This window comes from Halichoerus grypus, chromosome 7, assembly GCF_964656455.1.
Source record: "Halichoerus grypus chromosome 7, mHalGry1.hap1.1, whole genome shotgun sequence".
Classification (NCBI taxonomy): domain Eukaryota; kingdom Metazoa; phylum Chordata; class Mammalia; order Carnivora; family Phocidae; genus Halichoerus; species Halichoerus grypus.
In genome coordinates, this window is record NC_135718.1 from 94,342,876 (window position 1) to 94,362,079 (window position 19,204).

The following is a 19,204-nucleotide window of genomic DNA, read 5'->3' on the forward strand; positions in this document are numbered from 1 at the left end:
GGATTATCTTTATCTGAAGACTCGTGGTCTGATATTTTGCTACATTATTATCAGTTTTATCGCTGTTACTATAGCCTAGAGCTCTGCCGCCTCTTTGTGTTCATCTTATAATTGTGAAATATCTTCCTTTGTCTTTTCTTCGCTTTGCTTTTGTGGATGGTAAGCGAGAAATTCTGAATCCTCAGTGGTGCTCTTTAATAGCTTGTAAAAGAGAAAGACAAAGATAGTGTCTCCAGATGTATGTCACGTCTTCTTGGAGAGATGGTGCAGGGTTGTGGGCAACGTCTTCTTGGAGAGATGGTGCAGAAAGTGAAGGTCGCAGCAGCAGTGATGGTTTACTGCATCATCCTTCTAGTCCTGTGCTTCCCACGAAAGCACTCGAAAGTGACCATCAGAAAAGAAAAAAGAAGATGAAATATTTTGTTGCTTTTTATATTGATTATTTGTTGAAATGTTACTATTTTGGATATATGGGTTGGGTTAAAATGTAGTATTAAAATTAATTTCACCTTTTCTATTTACCTTTTTAATGTGCCTAGTAGAAAACTTAAAAGAGTATATGCGTAGCTTGCATTTGGGGCTTGCAATATATTTCTGTTAGATAGCAGTGTTCTAGGCAATTCCATTCTTCTGTTTTCTTATTATTTTGGTCATTTTCGGCACAGTTAGAAATCACTGATGAGTAGTGATAAAATGGTGATGGGTTGATGAAATAGCAGAGTGTTTCAAGAAACAGGAAAAATAAGGTCAGTAAAATCCCGTAATATATCTTAGAGTCATAAAAAGGCCTAAAGGACTCATCCGGCAATTGTAAAATAGAAAGTATGAGTTTTATTCCATTTTTTTTTTAAAGTAAATTTTCTTTTTGTTTTTTGGAAGAATTGTAGTAATGAAAGTAGTAATGAAATATCAAACCTCACAAATAGTTAGAATTGTCCAAAAAAGCTAAAATTGAGTCCAGTGAACCCTGATGATATATCAAGAGTTAAGTATTTCCCTTTACAATTTGCCAGCTTCATAATTAGGAGCTTTTCTTAGCATCATATTTAGGTGCCTAACTTTGTCTTGGCAGTGCGTGGTGGACTTAGAAGTGCTGCAGCCTGGTTCTTTGTGTGTTATGATATCAGTCAAGGGCTTGGTAGGAAATCATTTATCAGTCTATAAGATGCGTGGCACGTTTTATGATACACAACCCGTGTTAACCATTATATCTAATGTATTTTTAAGTATAAGGTTTGAGTGTTTGTCTGAAATGTAACAATTAATACTCCATATATAACCTAACATCTTTTTCTCTCTTTGTAGACTTTTGTGAATGATGTAAGGATTCCAGAACAGACTTATATCACCTTGAAACTTGAAGATAAGCTGAGATTTGGATATGATATCCTTATATGATTTTGTACATTTATCAGATTGATTCAAAAATCTTTTCTGGTGTAAATTAACATTTCTTGAGATGTAAGAATTTGCAGTGGAGGCATACTAGAAGTCTCTTTGCCCTCCCAAACTAAAATACATGTTTAAAAATTATTTATTTATTTATTTATTTATTTATTTATTTATTTATTTATTTTTGTCAGTATGCCTGTTCCTAAAAGTAATCCTAGAAAAGCTGATGGACTCAGTTTCCCCCTGCCCCATATATAATTTCAGTAGAGGTCTCCCTGTAGTGGTATTATATATATAATTTGGGCATGGGAGAATGTAACAAGGAGAGGACAGGGGAGTGTTTAATATTAGCCCAGCCCAGGGATTTTGTTGTTGTTGTTTGGATGATCATGGCACAGATCAACCTCCTGGGAGGAGTGTAAGAATTTATCCCTACCTTTTTTCCCATTCATACTTTTACTCTATTTTATGAATTCTGTCTCTATTGCCTGTTTAATTCAGATTTTCCAGTATCCTGTATCTTCTGAGACCTGTGCTCCCTGGTTAAGTTAATTAAGCAGTTAGTGTGTATTTAAGATTCTTTTGCTTAAAAATAGGATTCTAGGGGCATCTGGCTGGCTTAGTTGGTTAGAGCATGCGATTCTTGATTTTGGAGTTGTGAGTTCGAGCACCAGGTTGGGTGTAGAGATTACTTAAAAATGTTTTTAAAAAAAGTAAATAAAAATAGGATTCTAAGAACTGAACAGGCACATAACTTTGTCCTTCTTAGGGTAGGGTAAAGGACCACTAGTGAAGAGAAGGGACAAGTTTGAAGAAGAAGACATTTCTGTTCATACAAGGCAAAAAGCTTTGTAGTAAAGGACTTTTCTTCAATTAAAATACAGATATTCCACATTATACTGAATGTTTTTCTTGTGTTTTCATTTTCTCAGTTACTACATTTATCTGGACTTCAGTATTGAAGAATGTGTTAAACGTATTGGCAACTCAGATGGACTTTATCACTCTAGCATAGAAAATGTAGTCTCAGCTATCTGGAGTTGGTGCTTAGCTGAAATAAATGTACTAACACTTTAAAATTGTTATTAAAGCGTAACTAGGTTTTTTTTAGATTTAACTTAAAATTTTTGAAAACTATTTTTGTAGCACATATATAAACCTTATACTTGTGGAACAAAGAAACATGTGAAAAGTGAAGCCATTAAATATTAATACTTGTAAGTTGTATGTTTTAAATCCTTTAAAAAATACAGATCACATAAAATGATTAAGAATTAACATTAAAGTCCACGGGGTGCCTGGGTGGCTCAGTCGGTTGGGCGGCTGCCTTCGGCTTGGGTCGTGATCCCGGGGTCCTGGGATCGAGCCCTGCGTCGGGCTCCCTGCTCAGCGGGGGCCTACTTCTCCCTCTGCCTGCCTCTCTGCCTACTTGTTCTCTCTCTATCTCTCTGTCAAATAAATAAATAAAATCTTTAAAAAAAAAAAAGAATTAAAATTAAAGCCTTGATTCATGGGCCATTTTCCACCTGCATAAGAAGTTTCATCAAACAATAAATACAAATATATTTTGAATTTAAGTATGTCCTTAATCTATTTGACTTTAGCTGTTTCAAAACATGAGAAAATAGTAGGAAATCTGAGTTTCAATAAAACTCTATTTACTTTGAATTTTAAATCAAGAAGAAACTACTGAGAAACAACTCCTGCTTTTACAGTTTGTTTAGTGATTTCTTAATAGGGAGCTAGTACTTCCTTTATATATATATATATCTTTCTGAAATTGCTGGGACAAATGTTTTGTTCCAAAGGACTGTTTTAGGGTTTTAAATCAGTGTTGAACCAGAGCTGCTATTCCAAATCCTCAGGGTAGGCTCAGTTAATTATTTTAAAATAGCATCTCATATTACTTATGATTTTTGAGCACTATACATACATAAATGAACATTGGGCTGTTATAGTGGCAGAAATTTTATTATATAGGATGAAATTCTTAAAACAAATTTTATGTTCTATTTACTTGTTTTATATTTGGCTATACCAGACTGAAGTGTAATTATTGTGCTTTATTCATATTAAAATTAAGCTTAGTAGTTAGCCAGTCTACAAACTGCTATACCTTGGAGTGGAAAACTATCCTATTTATTAAAATGTCATAGCAATAAAAAGAACTGAATTTCATCTGTTATTGTTTTCTCTTTGATTTCTGCTCTTATTAGTTTCTTTTTTCTAGATAAAAGCTGAGGTTGTTCATTTGAGACCTTCTGTTTTTATATAGTCTTTTAGTTCTATAAATTTTCTCCTAAGTACTGCTTTAACATTCAAAATACTTTCTAATTTCTCTTGATTTTTGAGTGTAGGTTATCTGTAAGTTTGTTAAAATAATTTGGAGGTTTTCCAGAGACTTTCTGTAATTGACTTGTCATTTAATTCCATAGAGCTCAGAGGACATATTTTGTATGTCTCAAATCCTTTCAAATTTATTGAGACTTGTCCTGTGGCCCAGAATGTGCCTGGTCTATCTATCTTGATAAGTGTTCCATATATTGTTGAAAAGAATGTGCATTCTGTTGTTTTGGGGTGGAGTGTTCTATTAATGTCCATTATGCCAACTTAGTTCCCATCTTCAATATTTTCCTGATTGATTGTCTACTTTTTCTATCAGTTATTGAGAGAGAGATGTTAAAATCTCAGGCAATAATTGTGGATTTGTCTATTTCTCCTTGCAGAAGTTTTTGCTTTGTGTAATTTTAAACCTGGTTATTAGGTATATAAACATTTAGGATTAAAATATCTTCTTGATTAATTGGCATCATTTGTTTTTATAAAATGACCTGCTTTATTCAAGATAATGTTCTTTGCTCCAAAATATGGTTTGTTTTGACATTGCTACGGTTTTTCCAGCTTTATTTATTTATTTAGATTAGTGTTAGCATCTTTTACATTCTTTTACTTTTAAGCTGTTTGTGTCTTTACATTTGAAGTAGGCATCATATAGTTGGCATTACTTTTTTTCTTCAATCTGATCATTTCTGCCTTCATTCGTGAATTTAGATCATTCACGTTTAGTGTGATTATTGATGTAGTTAGGTTTATTATCTTATTTTACATTTTTAAGATGTTATTTATTTATTTGAGAGAGAGAGTGTGTGTGAGTGGGGGAGAAGCAGAGCAGGAGGGTGAGGGAGGAGGAAAGAATCTCAAGCAGACTCCCCGCTGAGCATGGAGCCTGATGCAGGGCTTGATCTCACGACTGTTGAGATCATGACCTGAGCCAAAACTAACAGTCGGACACTTAACCAACTGAGCCACCTGATGTAGTTAGATTTAATTAAATCTGTCATCTTGATATTTGTGTTCTCTTTGTGCCATCAGTTTTTTGTCTTCTTTTTCCCATAATTTCTTTGGGGTTATTTGAACATTTTATATGACTCCATTTATCTCTTTTGTTGGCTTATTAACTATAACTTTTTTTTTATTTTAGTGGTTGCTTCAAGATTTATAATTACACCTTTAAGTTGTATCTTCAAGTGATGTTATACCAGTTCACATATAGTATAAGAACCTTATAGTAGTATACTTCCCATTTCTTCTGTCCTGACCTTTGTGCTGATTGTCAACTTTTTATTTTTAGTTATGTTACAAACTGCATACTACATCATTGTGAGTAAAAGGTCCAATTATCTTTTAGAGATTTAAATAAGAAAAATATCTCCTATCTTTATGCACATTGTATTCTTTTATCTTAAACCAATGTAGGTATCATTTCTCATGCTCTTCATTCCTCTTTATAGGTCCATCTTTTCATCTGGTATCATTTTCTTTCTGCTCAGGGCTTCCTTTAATATTTCTTGTAGTATGGTTTTGCTGGTGATGAATTCTTCCCATTTTCATGTGTCTGGAAAAGTATTTCACCTTAGTTATTGAAAGTTATTACTGCTGGGTGTTTATTGTAGGTGGCATTTCTTTTCTTTCAGTGCATTAAAGCTGTTGCTCTACTGTATTCTCAGTTGGATTATTTCCCTTTATCCCTGGTTTTGAGCAATTTGATTATGATCTGCCTTGGTGTAATTTTTTTCATGTTTCCCCTGCTTGGGGTTTGTTAAGCTTCTTGGATCTGTGGGTTTATAGTTTTAATCAAATTTAGAAAATGTTTCAGCCATTATTTTTCCAGATATTATTTTGCCTTCCTCACTTCCTTCAAGGACTTCAATTAAATGTTGTTAGGTTACTTGACATTGTCTCTCAGCTTACTGGTACTCTATTTATTTATTTATTATTTTTTAATCATTGGTTCTGTGTTCCAGTTTGGATTGTTATTATTGCTGTGTCTTTAAGTTTACTGATCTTCTTTTGGGCAGTGTCTAATCTACCACTAATCCATGCCGTATAGCTTTTATCTGTTGAAGTTCAATTTGGATTTTGAATTTGATATCTCCCAAGCTACTACTTAACTTTTTGAACATATAGAATATGGTTATGACTTTTAACACCTTTGTTGACATCTGGGTCAGTTCTGCATCAGTTTTAATTCATTTAATTTGCATGTAGAGTAATTTTTGATTGGATGGTGGACATTTTGAGTTTGTTGAGTATTGCATGCATATTTTTGTATTCCTCTACATATTTTTGAGCTTTGTTCTGGGACACAGGTTCCTTGGAAACCGTTTTATCACTTTGGGTCTTGCTTTTAAGATTTGTTAGGCTTCTAAGTTTAGTCTGAGACTAATATTCCCCACTATGGAGGCAAGACCTTTCTGTATACTATAGGGGTCAGCAAACCCAGTGGCAAATCTGGCCTTCAGCCCATGTTTGTAAATAACGTTTTATTGGAACACAGCCGTACCCACCCACTTACATATTTCTGTGGCTGCTTTTGGACTACCACAGCAGAGTTGAGTAGTTGTAACAGAGATCATATGGTCCCAAAGCCTAAAATATTTACTGTCTGGCACTTTACAGAAGAAATGTGTGACCTCTGCTTTATTCAGTGACTCATGATTCATGATGTTTTCCAGCCTGGCCGTATGTGAGCACTGGGCACTGTTACCTGTAGTACTTTTAGATGGTTCTTGCCCCAGACCTAGGTAGGCGTTTTCTCACATGCATTCCTAATCAGTACTCAGCTGAATGCTTGAGCAAGATCCTCAGAACATGTGGAATTCTCTCTTCTGTCCAGCTCTCTTCTCTTCAGTACTCAGTCCCATGAACTCCAGTCATCTTGGTCTCCCCAGACCTTCACAGGTTGCCTTCACAGCTCAAAGAGCCCTCCTTGCCCAGTGACCTGGAAGCTCTGTTAGGGCAATGGTCTGGGGACAGGGATTAGACTCACCTGAGTTTGTTTCTCTTCACTCAGGAGTCACTGTCTTTTGTTCTCTGATGTTGATTGTCTTGAAAACCATTGTTTTATATATTTTGTCCACTTTTTGTTGCTTCACATGGGAGAGTAACTCTGGTTCCTTTTTTCTGTCTTTGCCAGAAGCAGGAGTCTGAGAAGTTGATTTTGGCCATTCTGGATATACAGATGGAATCCAGGGGAGGAGGTATAGGCTAGAGACAAAAATTGGGGAATTTCCATTGTCTAAATAATATTTAATTCCTTAAGACTAAATGATATCACTCATGGGAGTGAATACAGATTGATAAGAGAGAGGTCCAAGGACTGAAACCTGGTACATTCCACTGTGAAGAGGCGGGAGAGATAAGGAACGAGTTGAAAAAAGATAAAGATCGAATTGCTGGTGAACTAGGAGGAAAATCAGAATATGGTGTGGTTTCCATGTTGAGTGGACAATGATTAAACATTACTTAAATACATAAATCTCAAAATCCTTACCATCCCAGTCATATGAGTCAGTATAAGAATCTAGTACCTTGATTTTTTTAATGAGGTTCTTTTTCCCAAAGAAGTTGTCTATTCCTATAAAAATGGCCCACAAAATGATTGGATTAATCATTATTAGAAGCAAGGTAAAAACCATTGTCATAACTTTCAAGATTATGATTTTATCTGTACTTGGAACATTACATGTGGCGTTCTGTGCTTGGGTCCAGATCATGGCTGCTAAAATGATCAAGAGGGGGATAAACATAACTAAAAATCAAGCATTCTTCATTTAGAGGAGTTAAGATTCTTCCTGATTAATGTGATTGATATCCACAACAAAACATGAACACACTTTCTAGATTTCAAAAATGGGGGACATTTCTCAAAGCTTTTTGAAAGAACCAAATTTAAGAAATGGAGATGAGCAATTAAATAAGGAGTAATGTCATAGAAGAAAAGTTAAAAGCAGTTGTTTAAAAACTGTGTTCTTATAAAACAATGTTTTTTAAAAGTTAGCCAGGATATTCATCTACCAGAATAAAATGATACATCTTTCTGAAGGTGTAGACAAACGTAAGCTAGTACAAAATTGCTTAGAGAAATAAAATTTTCCCTTTGGAAGGTTTTCTGTCATGAACTTTTTTTTAAAACTTTGGCATCTCCTAGGACCTGCCTTGTTAATACAGTGTGCAATCTATTTTAGCTTAATTGTGTATTTCAGTATTGAATATAGTAAAATTTCCCATATTTCTAAGGAGAAGATCCAAAAAGATAAGTTTTTGGCCAACTTTAAGGAGACTTTTTAAGGGTAGTCTTAATATATATTTTAAACACACAGATAAAATATCCAAATTTAGAAAAAGAATGCTTTTTTCCATTCTTCCACTGTATAAAATAATAGTATTCAAGTATTCTCATATATTGTGACATCCAATGTCTTCAGCACCATGAGAGAGAGTCACATTCTTTTTAGTATATAGTTTTTCAGAGAATATTGTATTAATGCCCATTCAGTTGTTTGAGACTACAGCACTTCTTGAAACCTTAAAACACTGGAAATCTTGTCCCAAGCAGCAAAAGCTCATATGTAATATTGGATTTCTTCTGTAACAGAGTGCTTGGTATCTCCCCAATGAAACAACTTAGTGACTTAATTTTTAAAATGATTTTTGAAAGATGTGTTCACAGTGATACCTGACACCTGGTGTTTTTAAGGCCCTAGGAGTAACTAAAACTTTAAAATTTTGCTCTCCTTTTAGTTAGCTTTAATTATCATTTAGATGAAGGAGAGGGTCTTAGAGAGCATTACTAGTATGTAGATGAGTTTCTTTGACCCCACTTTTAGATAAACATTTCTTGAATAAATTGAGCATGGGGATGATTTAGAGTAACAATCACACAGCCTTATGTAAAGAAATAGGGAAATAACGTACAAATGTGAATTTTTTTTAAGATTTTATTTATTTCAAGAGAGAGACCATGCAAGCAGGGGAAGGGGCAGAGGGAGACAGAGAATCCTAAGCAGGCTCTATGATCAGCATAGAGCCCAAAGCAGGGCTCAATCCCATGACCCTGAGATCATGACCTGAGCTGAAATCAAGAGTCGGATGCAACCAACTGAGCCACCCAGGCACCCCACAAATACGATTTTTAATGGGCAAGAATTTAAACTGTAACTTTTCTATTCAGATATAATCAACATGACTGTAGTTTATACTATATTGTATATTTTTAACTTACTGGTAACATGAGTAATTGTATCTTAGATTGTCATTTTTTAAAATTAGCAACTTAAGGGCGCCTGGGTGGCTCAGTCGTTAAGCGTCTGCCTTCGGCTCAGGTCATGATCCCAGGGTACTGGGATCGAGTCCCACATTGGGCTCCCTGCTCTGCGGGAAGCCTGCTTCTCCCTCTCTCACTCCCCCTGCTTGTGTTCCTGCTCTCACTATGTCTCTCTCTGTCAAATAAATAAATAAAATCTTTAAAAAAATAAATAAAATAAAATAAAATTAGCAGCTTAAAAACAGTTAATCTGGGGTCTGTACCATTAGGAAGATGGTAGCTTTGGAGGTAAATGCTAGGACTAGGGCATTCTCAAAATCTCAGAGTGATACCAAGGTTCTCAAGTAAATTCATGACCCAAACGAGAGGATCCTTGAGATCTTTGGTTCCACACACACAAACCATTTTGGAAGGTAATGTGTTCAACTCCAAGAAGTGGGGCCTCTCTAAAGTTTTCCCTGATCTTAAAGGAGTCTTAAGTCTAAAGACAGTACCCCAGACTAGCCTTGGGGAATAGCCTGGAACACTCTCAGGAATAAATTTGAAGCCCCAGGAAAACCCTCACAGCAGGCTACAGTCATTTGTGTTTCCCACTGGAAAAATGGAAATGGCTTTCAATTTTTTTTGAGACACTGTTTTCCATTGGAAATGTAGGAATGCTATGAATCTTCTTCAACTATTAATGAGTTCCCTGGGGGTAAAACACAGTTACTAGACTTATTTTTCATTAAGTAGGAAATTATTACAAAATATGTATTTTCACCTATATCAGGAAATACATATCAGCATGTGTACAAAACAAGAAAAGGAACATTCTAATAGTTCACAGCTACAGGAACCCTGGACTGGGATTTAGCTGACTAGATTGTTGTCTTAGGTTTTGCCTCTCCAGTCCTCTAGTTCCCTATATATAGAATAGGAGGACCAGTTCATGGAATTAAATAAGATATCCCCCAGAGCTCTTTAAAACTCCAAAAAATTCTGAATTTTTATTGTTTTAATGAATAGAAATATAAGTTAAATACTCGTTTGCAAGTTTACTGCTCCTTAGGCATGGAAACTATTTTTACCCCAAGTGGTTGTGATAATTACAGCTTTCTACCCTTAAAGTCATAGGGTGCTATGAATTGATAAAGGATAATAGAATTTAGTACATGGTTATAAAAGTCCTTTCAGTACAGGGTTAAGTAATGGTGGGAAATGTGACCTCTGCTGTGTAGTGTAAGATGTTCTTTAATATACGGAGGCATTGTTCTTTCTGGCGTAATGATGAAAGCATTCATTATATCCAGCACTTGGTTCTAGTCTGTATGGAAGCAGTTGTTTGATAATGTAATATGACCTTGATTGCAACGCCTGAGGAAAGGGGCGATTGTGGATGCTGTAAGGACCCTAATTATAGCATTTCTTCTGCACTTTCAAAATGAACTTCATTTTTATCAATGCTTATGAAGTCTGAGTAATCCAATTTTTTCAGGCTTTACTGTTGGGTAATCAATGATGAGATACTTCCTTTCACATTGTTGTGATTAACTATCAATATAATTTGATCCAGGTGCTTTTTCTTTGCAGTCATACTGTTTGTTTGTGAGAGCTGAAAATGTCTGTTATGTTCTGATTACCCAGTTAATTGCTTCTTGAAGGCCCTTATTGGTTAAGTTTAGAATTACTTGCTAGATTTTAGATTTTTCTCTAGTATTTAAAAATTAAAGTCTTCATAGTTGTGAGCATATTGTAACATAAATTCTTAAGGGGAATATAATGCTTCCGTTATAATTACCTGTTGAAAATAGGACAATTTTGAAATTATCTTTGATCATTTTAAGCTTGATTATCAGAATTTTGAAATTATATTCTTCCTTAGCTCTGTTTACATACAAATCTTTTCACTGTAGTACGAGGAGAAATGAGGGTCCCTGAAGAAGCACTAAAGGTAAAAATTATTACTTTTTTCTTTCGTAAACCTGTCATTTGCTAGGGTTGATTTTTACTCCTAGATGTTTCGTTTTCATTTTTAAATGTTTTATAGCACGAGAAGTTTACCATTCAGCTTCAGTTGTCCCAAAAATCTTCAGAATCAGAATTATCAAAATCTGCATGTGCCAAAAGCCTAGATTCAAAGGTGGCAGATACTTCGACAGAGGTGCAGCACAAAGCCACAGAAGCACTAAAATCTGAGGAAAAAGCCATGGGTAAGTTAATCTCTTTGAAGATACCATATTTATACTTGATTATGAAGAAAGTACAGGCTTTGTTCTACAAAACTTGGCCATGTCTACATCAATTTATAATAATGACAGTTTTAGAGTGGGATTTAATGCAGCCAATCCTTTCATTAGAAAGCATTATATAACACATAATTATATATGGCAGTTATATGTAGGTGTGTTTAGATATTTGAGGGAAGTAAATATAGTTTATAATATTTTTGTTATTTCATGTTTGTGTCCTTTTTTTGAATTATAATAACTGAAATGAATTAAAAGGATATCCAATGAGGTTACATCATCATCATCATTATTATTATATTTATCATGTTCCAGGAACTGCTCTACATAAATAATCCCATTCATGCAAGAACAGTTTTTTAAATTAGTAGCATTACCAAATTTGCTCAAATAAAAAATCTACTAGTCATGTTAACAGCTAGTTTAAATTTGGTTACTCTGCAGTGCCCTTAGGCTTTAAAAATATTTTTAATGGTCACTTATACCAAAATTTACTTTAGTTTTGTCTTTTTTATTTAGACTTACTTGAGCCATTTCTGTATACCAAAAAACTGATTACACCTTAACAAAAAGCTATTAGGCTAACGCAGTTTGCATTACTTAGGTATTAGCCAGAGCAAAATTTCATTTATTTAGTCATGTCCAACATTGAGTAAGGTCTTACACAAATAACAAGTTTTTCAACTTAGAGTACTTTTCAACTACCTAGACTGTATTTTTTTTCATTTAATAAATTAATCAGGCAATTCTAGCATTCTGCAAAAGTAGTATTTTTTCTGTTTCATCTGCTTTAGACATATTTTTTTTTTGCCTCTTTCCAGATATTTCTGCCATGCCCCGTGGCACTCCCTTATATGGGCAGCCATCATGGTGGGGGGATGGTGAAGTGGAGGAGAAAAGGGCTTTCAAGTCAAATGGCAAACCTGAAGAAAAAAGTCATGAAACTGGGACAGCAGGTAAGGAAAAGCTCAGACTATGACATTCAATGGATATTTTGGGAAGAATGTATAATCTAAGCAAAAATGTGGCAGCCCTGAAAAGAGATATATATCTATTACTTTTTAATAAAAAAATGTTGTGAATGTCTTAATGATCTTGTCATTGTAAGTTTATTATGCATGATTCTCACATAAAGTATTCATTCCAAAATCATTTTTATTTAAAATATTGTTCCAACTAAGGAGATTAAATCTTGAAAAATAGATTAATAATATAATCAGGCATTTAAAGTATTTTAAAATAATTATTAAAATGTTTCAGTTAGACTAAAATAGTAGGCACAAACTAATTTTGTGTATTTCATTAGATTCACAGGCATATAATCATATTTTTAAATGAACAGTTTATGTTATGTTCAGAAATGTGATATATGAAATTGAAACTTCTTTAAAACCTCAGTGTGCTTTATTTGTTGGGATGTGGTAGCAATAAGATTAGCCAGGTTAAGACGCCAGAATGAAGAAATAGTTCTGGGCCACATTCATAGTCAAGGAAACATACTCTTTTGTTGCTAGAGGGATTTCATAATGAGCTAAGTGTTCCATAAGCCAGAAAACCAAGATTTCCAGGAAACAGAGGTATCAGTTGTCACATAAGGACTTGGCAAAGACATTAACACCAAAGGGTCAAATGGCCAGTTTCCACGTTAATGGCAGAGAAGGATCCAGAGCTGGAGGGATTAGATACAGGTACCAGGAAACCCAGCAGTATGGAAAACCAAGTCTGACTCTGAGTCAAAGATAGATTCCATCGGGGCACCTGGGTGGCTCAGTCGTTAAGCATCTGCCTTCGGCTCAGGTCATGATCCCAGGGTCCTGGGATCAAGCCCCGCGTCGGGCTCCCTGCTCAACAGGAAACCTGCTTCTCCTTCTCCCACTCCCCCTGCTTGTGTTCCCTCTCTTGTTGTCTCTGTCAAATAAATAAATAAAAATCTTAAAAAAAAAAAAGATTCCATCAGCACCCTTCTCAGTTGCCTACCTTTGACCCTAGTTGTACAAGATAAATAAGACATTTTTCTTAGCTGGAGAGTAAGAGCACTGTTCTTTAAATATGCTGATTTTGCCAGGATACAAGTCTAATAAGAAGAAATCTGGCTGTATGGACTCGATTTTACAAGTGCCTCAAACTGAAGTTGTCAACTTTGCAAGTAAATTCCCATCACTGCTTCCTTGTTTCTGTCCACCAGCATGGTTTTCTTCATGTCCAAGCTTAGAAATACCTGAGTATTGATACTTAGTATCATTTAGCATAAGGTCAGATGCAAATAACACAAATGGGACTTGAGATAAGCGGGACGGGAATTTACTGGCTTAAATAAGTGTAGCTCTTCAGGGCTGGTCCCTGCCTCTCTGCAGTGTCATCGGGGAGCCCGTTTCTCCCCCTTTCTCAGCTCTCTGTCCACAGTGGCTGCATACGAGGGCATCTGTCCTCATCATCATCTCTGTGATGAAACTGAATTCTTAAATGATTATCAGCTTGTGTGGCCTGTCTTATTCAGTGTCATTTTTGCCACATGTCAAAAGCTGTCTCATAATCTTGGGATTATTTTTGAGTAAGAAGGAATTAAGTGATTTATGTCTTGTGTTAAGTGGCTTAAATGAACCCAGCCAGATTCAGCCAATTAAGGGCCTTGTGAGGGTCTCATCGGCTTTCTATTATTAGTGTGAGGAGGTTCTTGTTTCACATTTATTATGTGTAGTTTCTTAAAATATGGGATGAAGGGAACAATTTACTGACCTGAAATAACTTACAATACTAACAGAGATTGTAGAATCAGTTTGAAGATGTATACTGAATCTTATTTAATTTGATCATTTCAAAATTGTTTTTATTAAATGTTTTAAATTATGACATATAAGTAATCAGTTTATGCTCTAAGCATGCTGTTTTGTAAACACAAAAAGTGATTTGCTTCTTGGTTACCAATTTTTAGAATGTAAAATCTTAATAATTATTGGGAGAGGTCAGCATTTCAGAAAGGGTAATAGAGTATGTGCTATCTACTGATTTATGTCCCTATCAGTGGGTCCACATGTATCCAGAATCTCCTACAGACTTAAGCACATAGCCTAAAAAACCCTAGAAGCAAATATGTATGCCAGAGCAACCAAATTCTCCTGAAAATGTATGAATATTTTTAGTCCTATTAAGAAGGAAAATTTGTCCTCATTTGAGCTATGGGTGTGCTCTTCGACCTGCTGACGGGGTGCGAACATTTACTTAGGTTACATTTAAAGGTCTTTTAAGTGTTGCAACTGTGAGGAATAGATTTCTAGCTCTTTTACATTGATTTCAATCTAATCACACTAAATTTGGAAACTTTCCAGTTGTGACTCCTTTTTAGCAAAAGATGTTTCCTAGTCTTTGTTGTTTGAGATACTTGAATATGCAAGGTTGGATATATGTTCTAAGCTGAACAAATGTGCTTTCATCATTATAACCTTTGTCGTCTTGATTTAATTGAATATTTCACTTAATTTAGTACAGAAGAATCAAGGGAACAGTTTTTTGGATTATGTGTATTACAAGTTTCCCAAAAGGTTACATAATCATAAAGTACCCTAAGAACTTGAGGATATTATCACCAGTTGCTGTTCTGATTTAGATAAACATAATCAATTCTAGCATAATCAGTTGTTAAATAGTTTTAAATAACTAGCAGTTGAGATTATAACAAAATATTATTATATACAAATTTTAGGATATTTAGTATATTAATTTAGTATAAACAGAGTTTGAAGATAAATGGATGTTAAGTTCACAAATTTCCAGAATCTGTTCTGTCAGTGTTCTCAGAGCTATTTTATTTTTCTGTATTAATTTAGAAGACCCCCCCTCCATGATTTTTCTAGTGAGCCTACACTTCCCAAGTAAAGTAGGCCCACACATGATCTGTTTTTATCATCTCCAGAGAAATGAATTCCTTCAGATGACTGAATTTTACTTTTACAACTGACAGTTTCTTTTAAAAGTTTAACCATTTCTAAATTTCTATTAAATGAATTACCCGTATCACTGCCTTCTTAAGTGGAGAAGGCTGACTATAATTTAAGTTTTTGGTTGATGTCTCTAAGTCGTCATGATGAATATCAGTTACTGAACTGTGTGACACTACAGTGAGGTCCTTGGGGGACATGGAAGGATGTAGGACTGCTGGCCCTACGTACCGAATGGTTCTGGACTGCTGTGGTTCTGAGCCACGTTCTGAGCTCTTGTGTTTTGTCTTACCTCTGCCATCTGTTTCTTACATCTCAGTGCAGTGTGTCTTACCTTAATCCTCACTTCAGATTTGCTACATATATCTAAGCAAATCGTAAAAAGGCTCTCAATGAGTGACTTCCCGGTTAGTGAAGATCATGAATATGGGAATATAGGCACTGTTGACTCTGTCTTAGGTTTTTTAGAGTTAGATTTTTGGTTTAAGTTTTCATTTCCCTGATTCTTAGCTATGCTAGAGAATTGGGAAAAAGAGAGAGACATTTATTTGTGTGCCTTTTTTTGTCCCGGGCTTTCTTCTGGGTATCTCAGATTATCTCACTTAATACTTAATCTCACTTAATACTTAATCATCACAGTGATCTCATGGATAGATACCATTATTTCTGATGAAGAAAATGAGAATTAAAGATTGACGGAGACAGGATTTATCTGATAGCAGATCACTTCGCTACTTTCCTGCCTAGTTAACAGTCATCAGGTCCTAATATGCTTCCTTTCCCCTCTATTGTGCTACCTGACATTGTTAGATAACTGATTTCTGGGAAAATTGTGTAAGTCTTGGGTTTCTAGTCCTTGGAGTAAAGGTGACTTTGAAGTAGGACTAATGGATGATAACCTTAAAAACAGTGATGTGCAGTTGTTGATCTGTTTTTATGTGTGATGATGTGAAAAAAATGTTGAAAGTATATCAGTATTAACTGTGAACTTTTCCTTCACAAGGAAGGAAAATTAGGAAAATATTCCTTTAAATTATGAATGACAAGTAGATGATAAATGCTATATCCTTGGAGCAGCTTTTTGTGGTTTTTGCTTTGTAGTTCAGCCACATCATTTTATTTGGGTATCCAAGTGGTGGTAAAAAGAACCTATACCATCCCTTGTCCCCAGCCAGCATTATCCTGTTACCAGAAGGATGAGCAAAGCCGAATAAATGACTCAGTGAATGTATGTATGTATCTGATGGGTACATACACAGATAGGCTAGGATTATAAGCCAATTGTACTATAAGGAATTGATCAAGTACAGTACATTGTAATAGTAAATAAGTCAGCATATGAAAAATAAAAATAACATTTATTAATGAGTTTACTAATATATGGGGAGTGACTAATGCAATTTACTCTCATGGAAATTTTAAATGACAGGCCTTCAGAGGAAACAGTGCAAGTGGACATTTTATTATTAAGATGAATTAACTCTTACATAAAGAAATTTTTAAAACATGACTTTAGGTTCCTTAGTCTTATTGTATAATCTCTTCCAAAAAGCATGTAAAATTTTTGCTTTAGTGATGTAGAGTGTTTGCTGATACACATTTCACATTTTCATAAGAAAAACTGTATTTTGAAAAGAATAATTTTTACATTGAAAATTGTTTTTGTTACTCTGTTTACCTTGTGTATAGTGGGATTTTGGGGGTTTTTTTTGTTTTTTTTTTTTTTTGGAACTGGAGCTTGATGTTTTCTATACCCTGTTCCATACATTTGATTACAGCAATGTTGTCCCATTCTTATAACCTAAAAGCAAACAGTTTTATGTTCGGAGATTACTGCCAAGAAATCAGTTATAGCACCTGAAGAATCCCATCAAGATTTAATATTTGAAAAGATAGCTCAAGAGACCAAATACTACTTCACTTAATTAGGGAATGATTGGAAACAATCTAATCTCCCTGTACTGCCTTTCCTCCTAATAAATTACCTGAGTATGGTTTTCCTGTCAATCTGTTTAAAAATAGAATGCTTCTATGAGCTTTAAGGAAATATTTTTCATTTGAACTCTTTACCATCTTAATAATGGACATAGTTCTTTTGCTTCCTGAAAAACAGGGCAGTTTAATCTTATTTATTTATCTAGTAATTTTTTGCGTTTGCACTGTCTAATAACACATACTTACAAGAAGACATTTCAATAATCATTTTCATTTATATATTTTATTTGCCAATTTCACTTACATATACTGTGTACAAATGCATATATTTTTATACCTTTATCTTCATTTCTGAGATAGCAGAACAATAGTGATAGTGTTCCAGAGTTGCTCACTTCTTCTGCCAACTCTGGTTGTTTTGATCTGAGATTTATAATTCAGCTTTCCTCCCAAGAATTTTTGACACTTGTACATATTCTGCTGTATAGACATACACATGAATTTTCTTCTGGAATTTTTGGCTGGCAACTGAAATTTCTATTTTTACCTTATTTCTTTCACACTGCTGCTCGGATTGCAATGCTGCAAGCAAACCACGTGTTTTATCTTTAGTCGTTCTTTTATTCTTTTTGTATCCATCTTCTTGCAGTGAGCGCACATCAGTAAATGTTATTTTTATAATTCTAAAAGTAATGTCTCTAAATGTCATGGTGAAGAATGGTAAGTGGAATCATTACTTCTAGAACATCACTTGCGTATTGACTTCATGTTTATTTCTTCATTTAAGCACCTGTTCTCCTTCAGAGCTCTACTTTGTGTTCATAGATATTTCATCCTCCTGACTTGATAAGGAAATTCACATTTTTTCTATGTCTCTAGATGTATATGTCTAATGTGCATCTCCATCTGCATTTGATTTCAGTTCTTTTACACCTTGATGATTTCTAGATCCAAGTTGGAAAAAACATGTAGCTAACCATGCAGGGTCCATCTCTTAAAACTGCTTTGTTATTTGTCATTGCTGCTGCTTATCCTGCATCTTCTGCTACTGAATGCTGTGCTTATAATCAGAATTATTTCTTCTCTGTGATATTTGCCAGGTTTTCATCCAGGCTGTGATCTGCCTTCTGATTCTCATGGCACAATACAAATGGCCATAATTATTCTCCTTTAAGTGCTAGAAGCTCCCAAATATTTTGAATTTTCTCTTATTTTTTTCATTAGGGTGCAGCATAGATGCCAAGCAAGTTGAGGAACAGTCTGCAGCTGCAAATGAAGAAGTACTTTTTCCTTTCTGTAGGGAACCAAGTTACTTTGAAATCCCTACAAAAGAATTTCAGCAGCCATCACAAATAACAGAGAGCACTATTCATGAAATCCCAACAAAAGACACACCAAGTTCCCATACAACAGGTGCAGGGCATGCTTCATTTACCATTGAATTTGATGACAGTACTCCAGGGAAGGTAACTATTAGAGACCATGTGACAAAATTTACTTCTGATCAGCGCCACAAGTCCAAGAAGTCTTCTCCTGGAACTCAAGACCTGCCGGGGATTCAGACAGGAATGATGGCACCAGAAAATAAAGTAGCTGACTGGCTAGCACAGAACAACCCTCCTCAGATGGTATGGGAAAGAACAGAAGAGGATTCCAAAAGTATTAAAAGTGATGTTCCAGTTTACTTGAAAAGGTTGAAAGGTAAAGTGAATTGATCATTTCAGAACTTCCTGTTTTGTGATAAAGAAAATTCAGTCTTCACAGTTAACCAAAGTACTCCTAGATAAATAATTGTATGGTAGGAAACTTCAGCTTTTTCAAAGCTCTGTATTTGATTTTGAAGCTCAAAAGCAAGCCATACTACCCATGTCCACCTTACTCATTAAAAATAGTCTGCCTTCATTTTCCTGCCAAAACCAGATTGGTTTTGTGAATTTATATTTATGCCTTTAAAAATCTTTCTTTTTCCACCAGTGGAATTCCCTAGAAGACAATTCTCATCGTTTTCTTGACTTAAGGAAAACCTATATTCAGTTCTGTTCTTCTCTACTGTGATGCTTCCAATAAAATGTCAGTGCCTAGATTTTGAAAGAAATTTTAAGCCATTT

General features: G+C 34.8%; 1 protein-coding gene across 9 annotated transcripts in view; it reads left to right on the forward strand.

The window, feature by feature from the left end:
• The window catches only part of CEP170 (centrosomal protein 170), a 129,259-nt gene that overhangs the window by 57,914 nt on the left and 52,141 nt on the right, over window positions 1-19,204 (forward strand). For all 9 annotated transcript variants that reach the window (XM_036096991.2, XM_036096987.2, XM_036096989.2 and 6 more), the window contains exons 4-8: window positions 1,306-1,384; window positions 10,873-10,931; window positions 11,028-11,190; window positions 12,048-12,182; window positions 18,321-18,797. In XM_036096991.2, coding sequence (XP_035952884.2) covers window positions 1,306-1,384; window positions 10,873-10,931; window positions 11,028-11,190; window positions 12,048-12,182; window positions 18,321-18,797 — 913 coding nt within the window. The remainder of the gene's footprint in view (window positions 1-1,305; window positions 1,385-10,872; window positions 10,932-11,027; window positions 11,191-12,047; window positions 12,183-18,320; window positions 18,798-19,204) is intronic.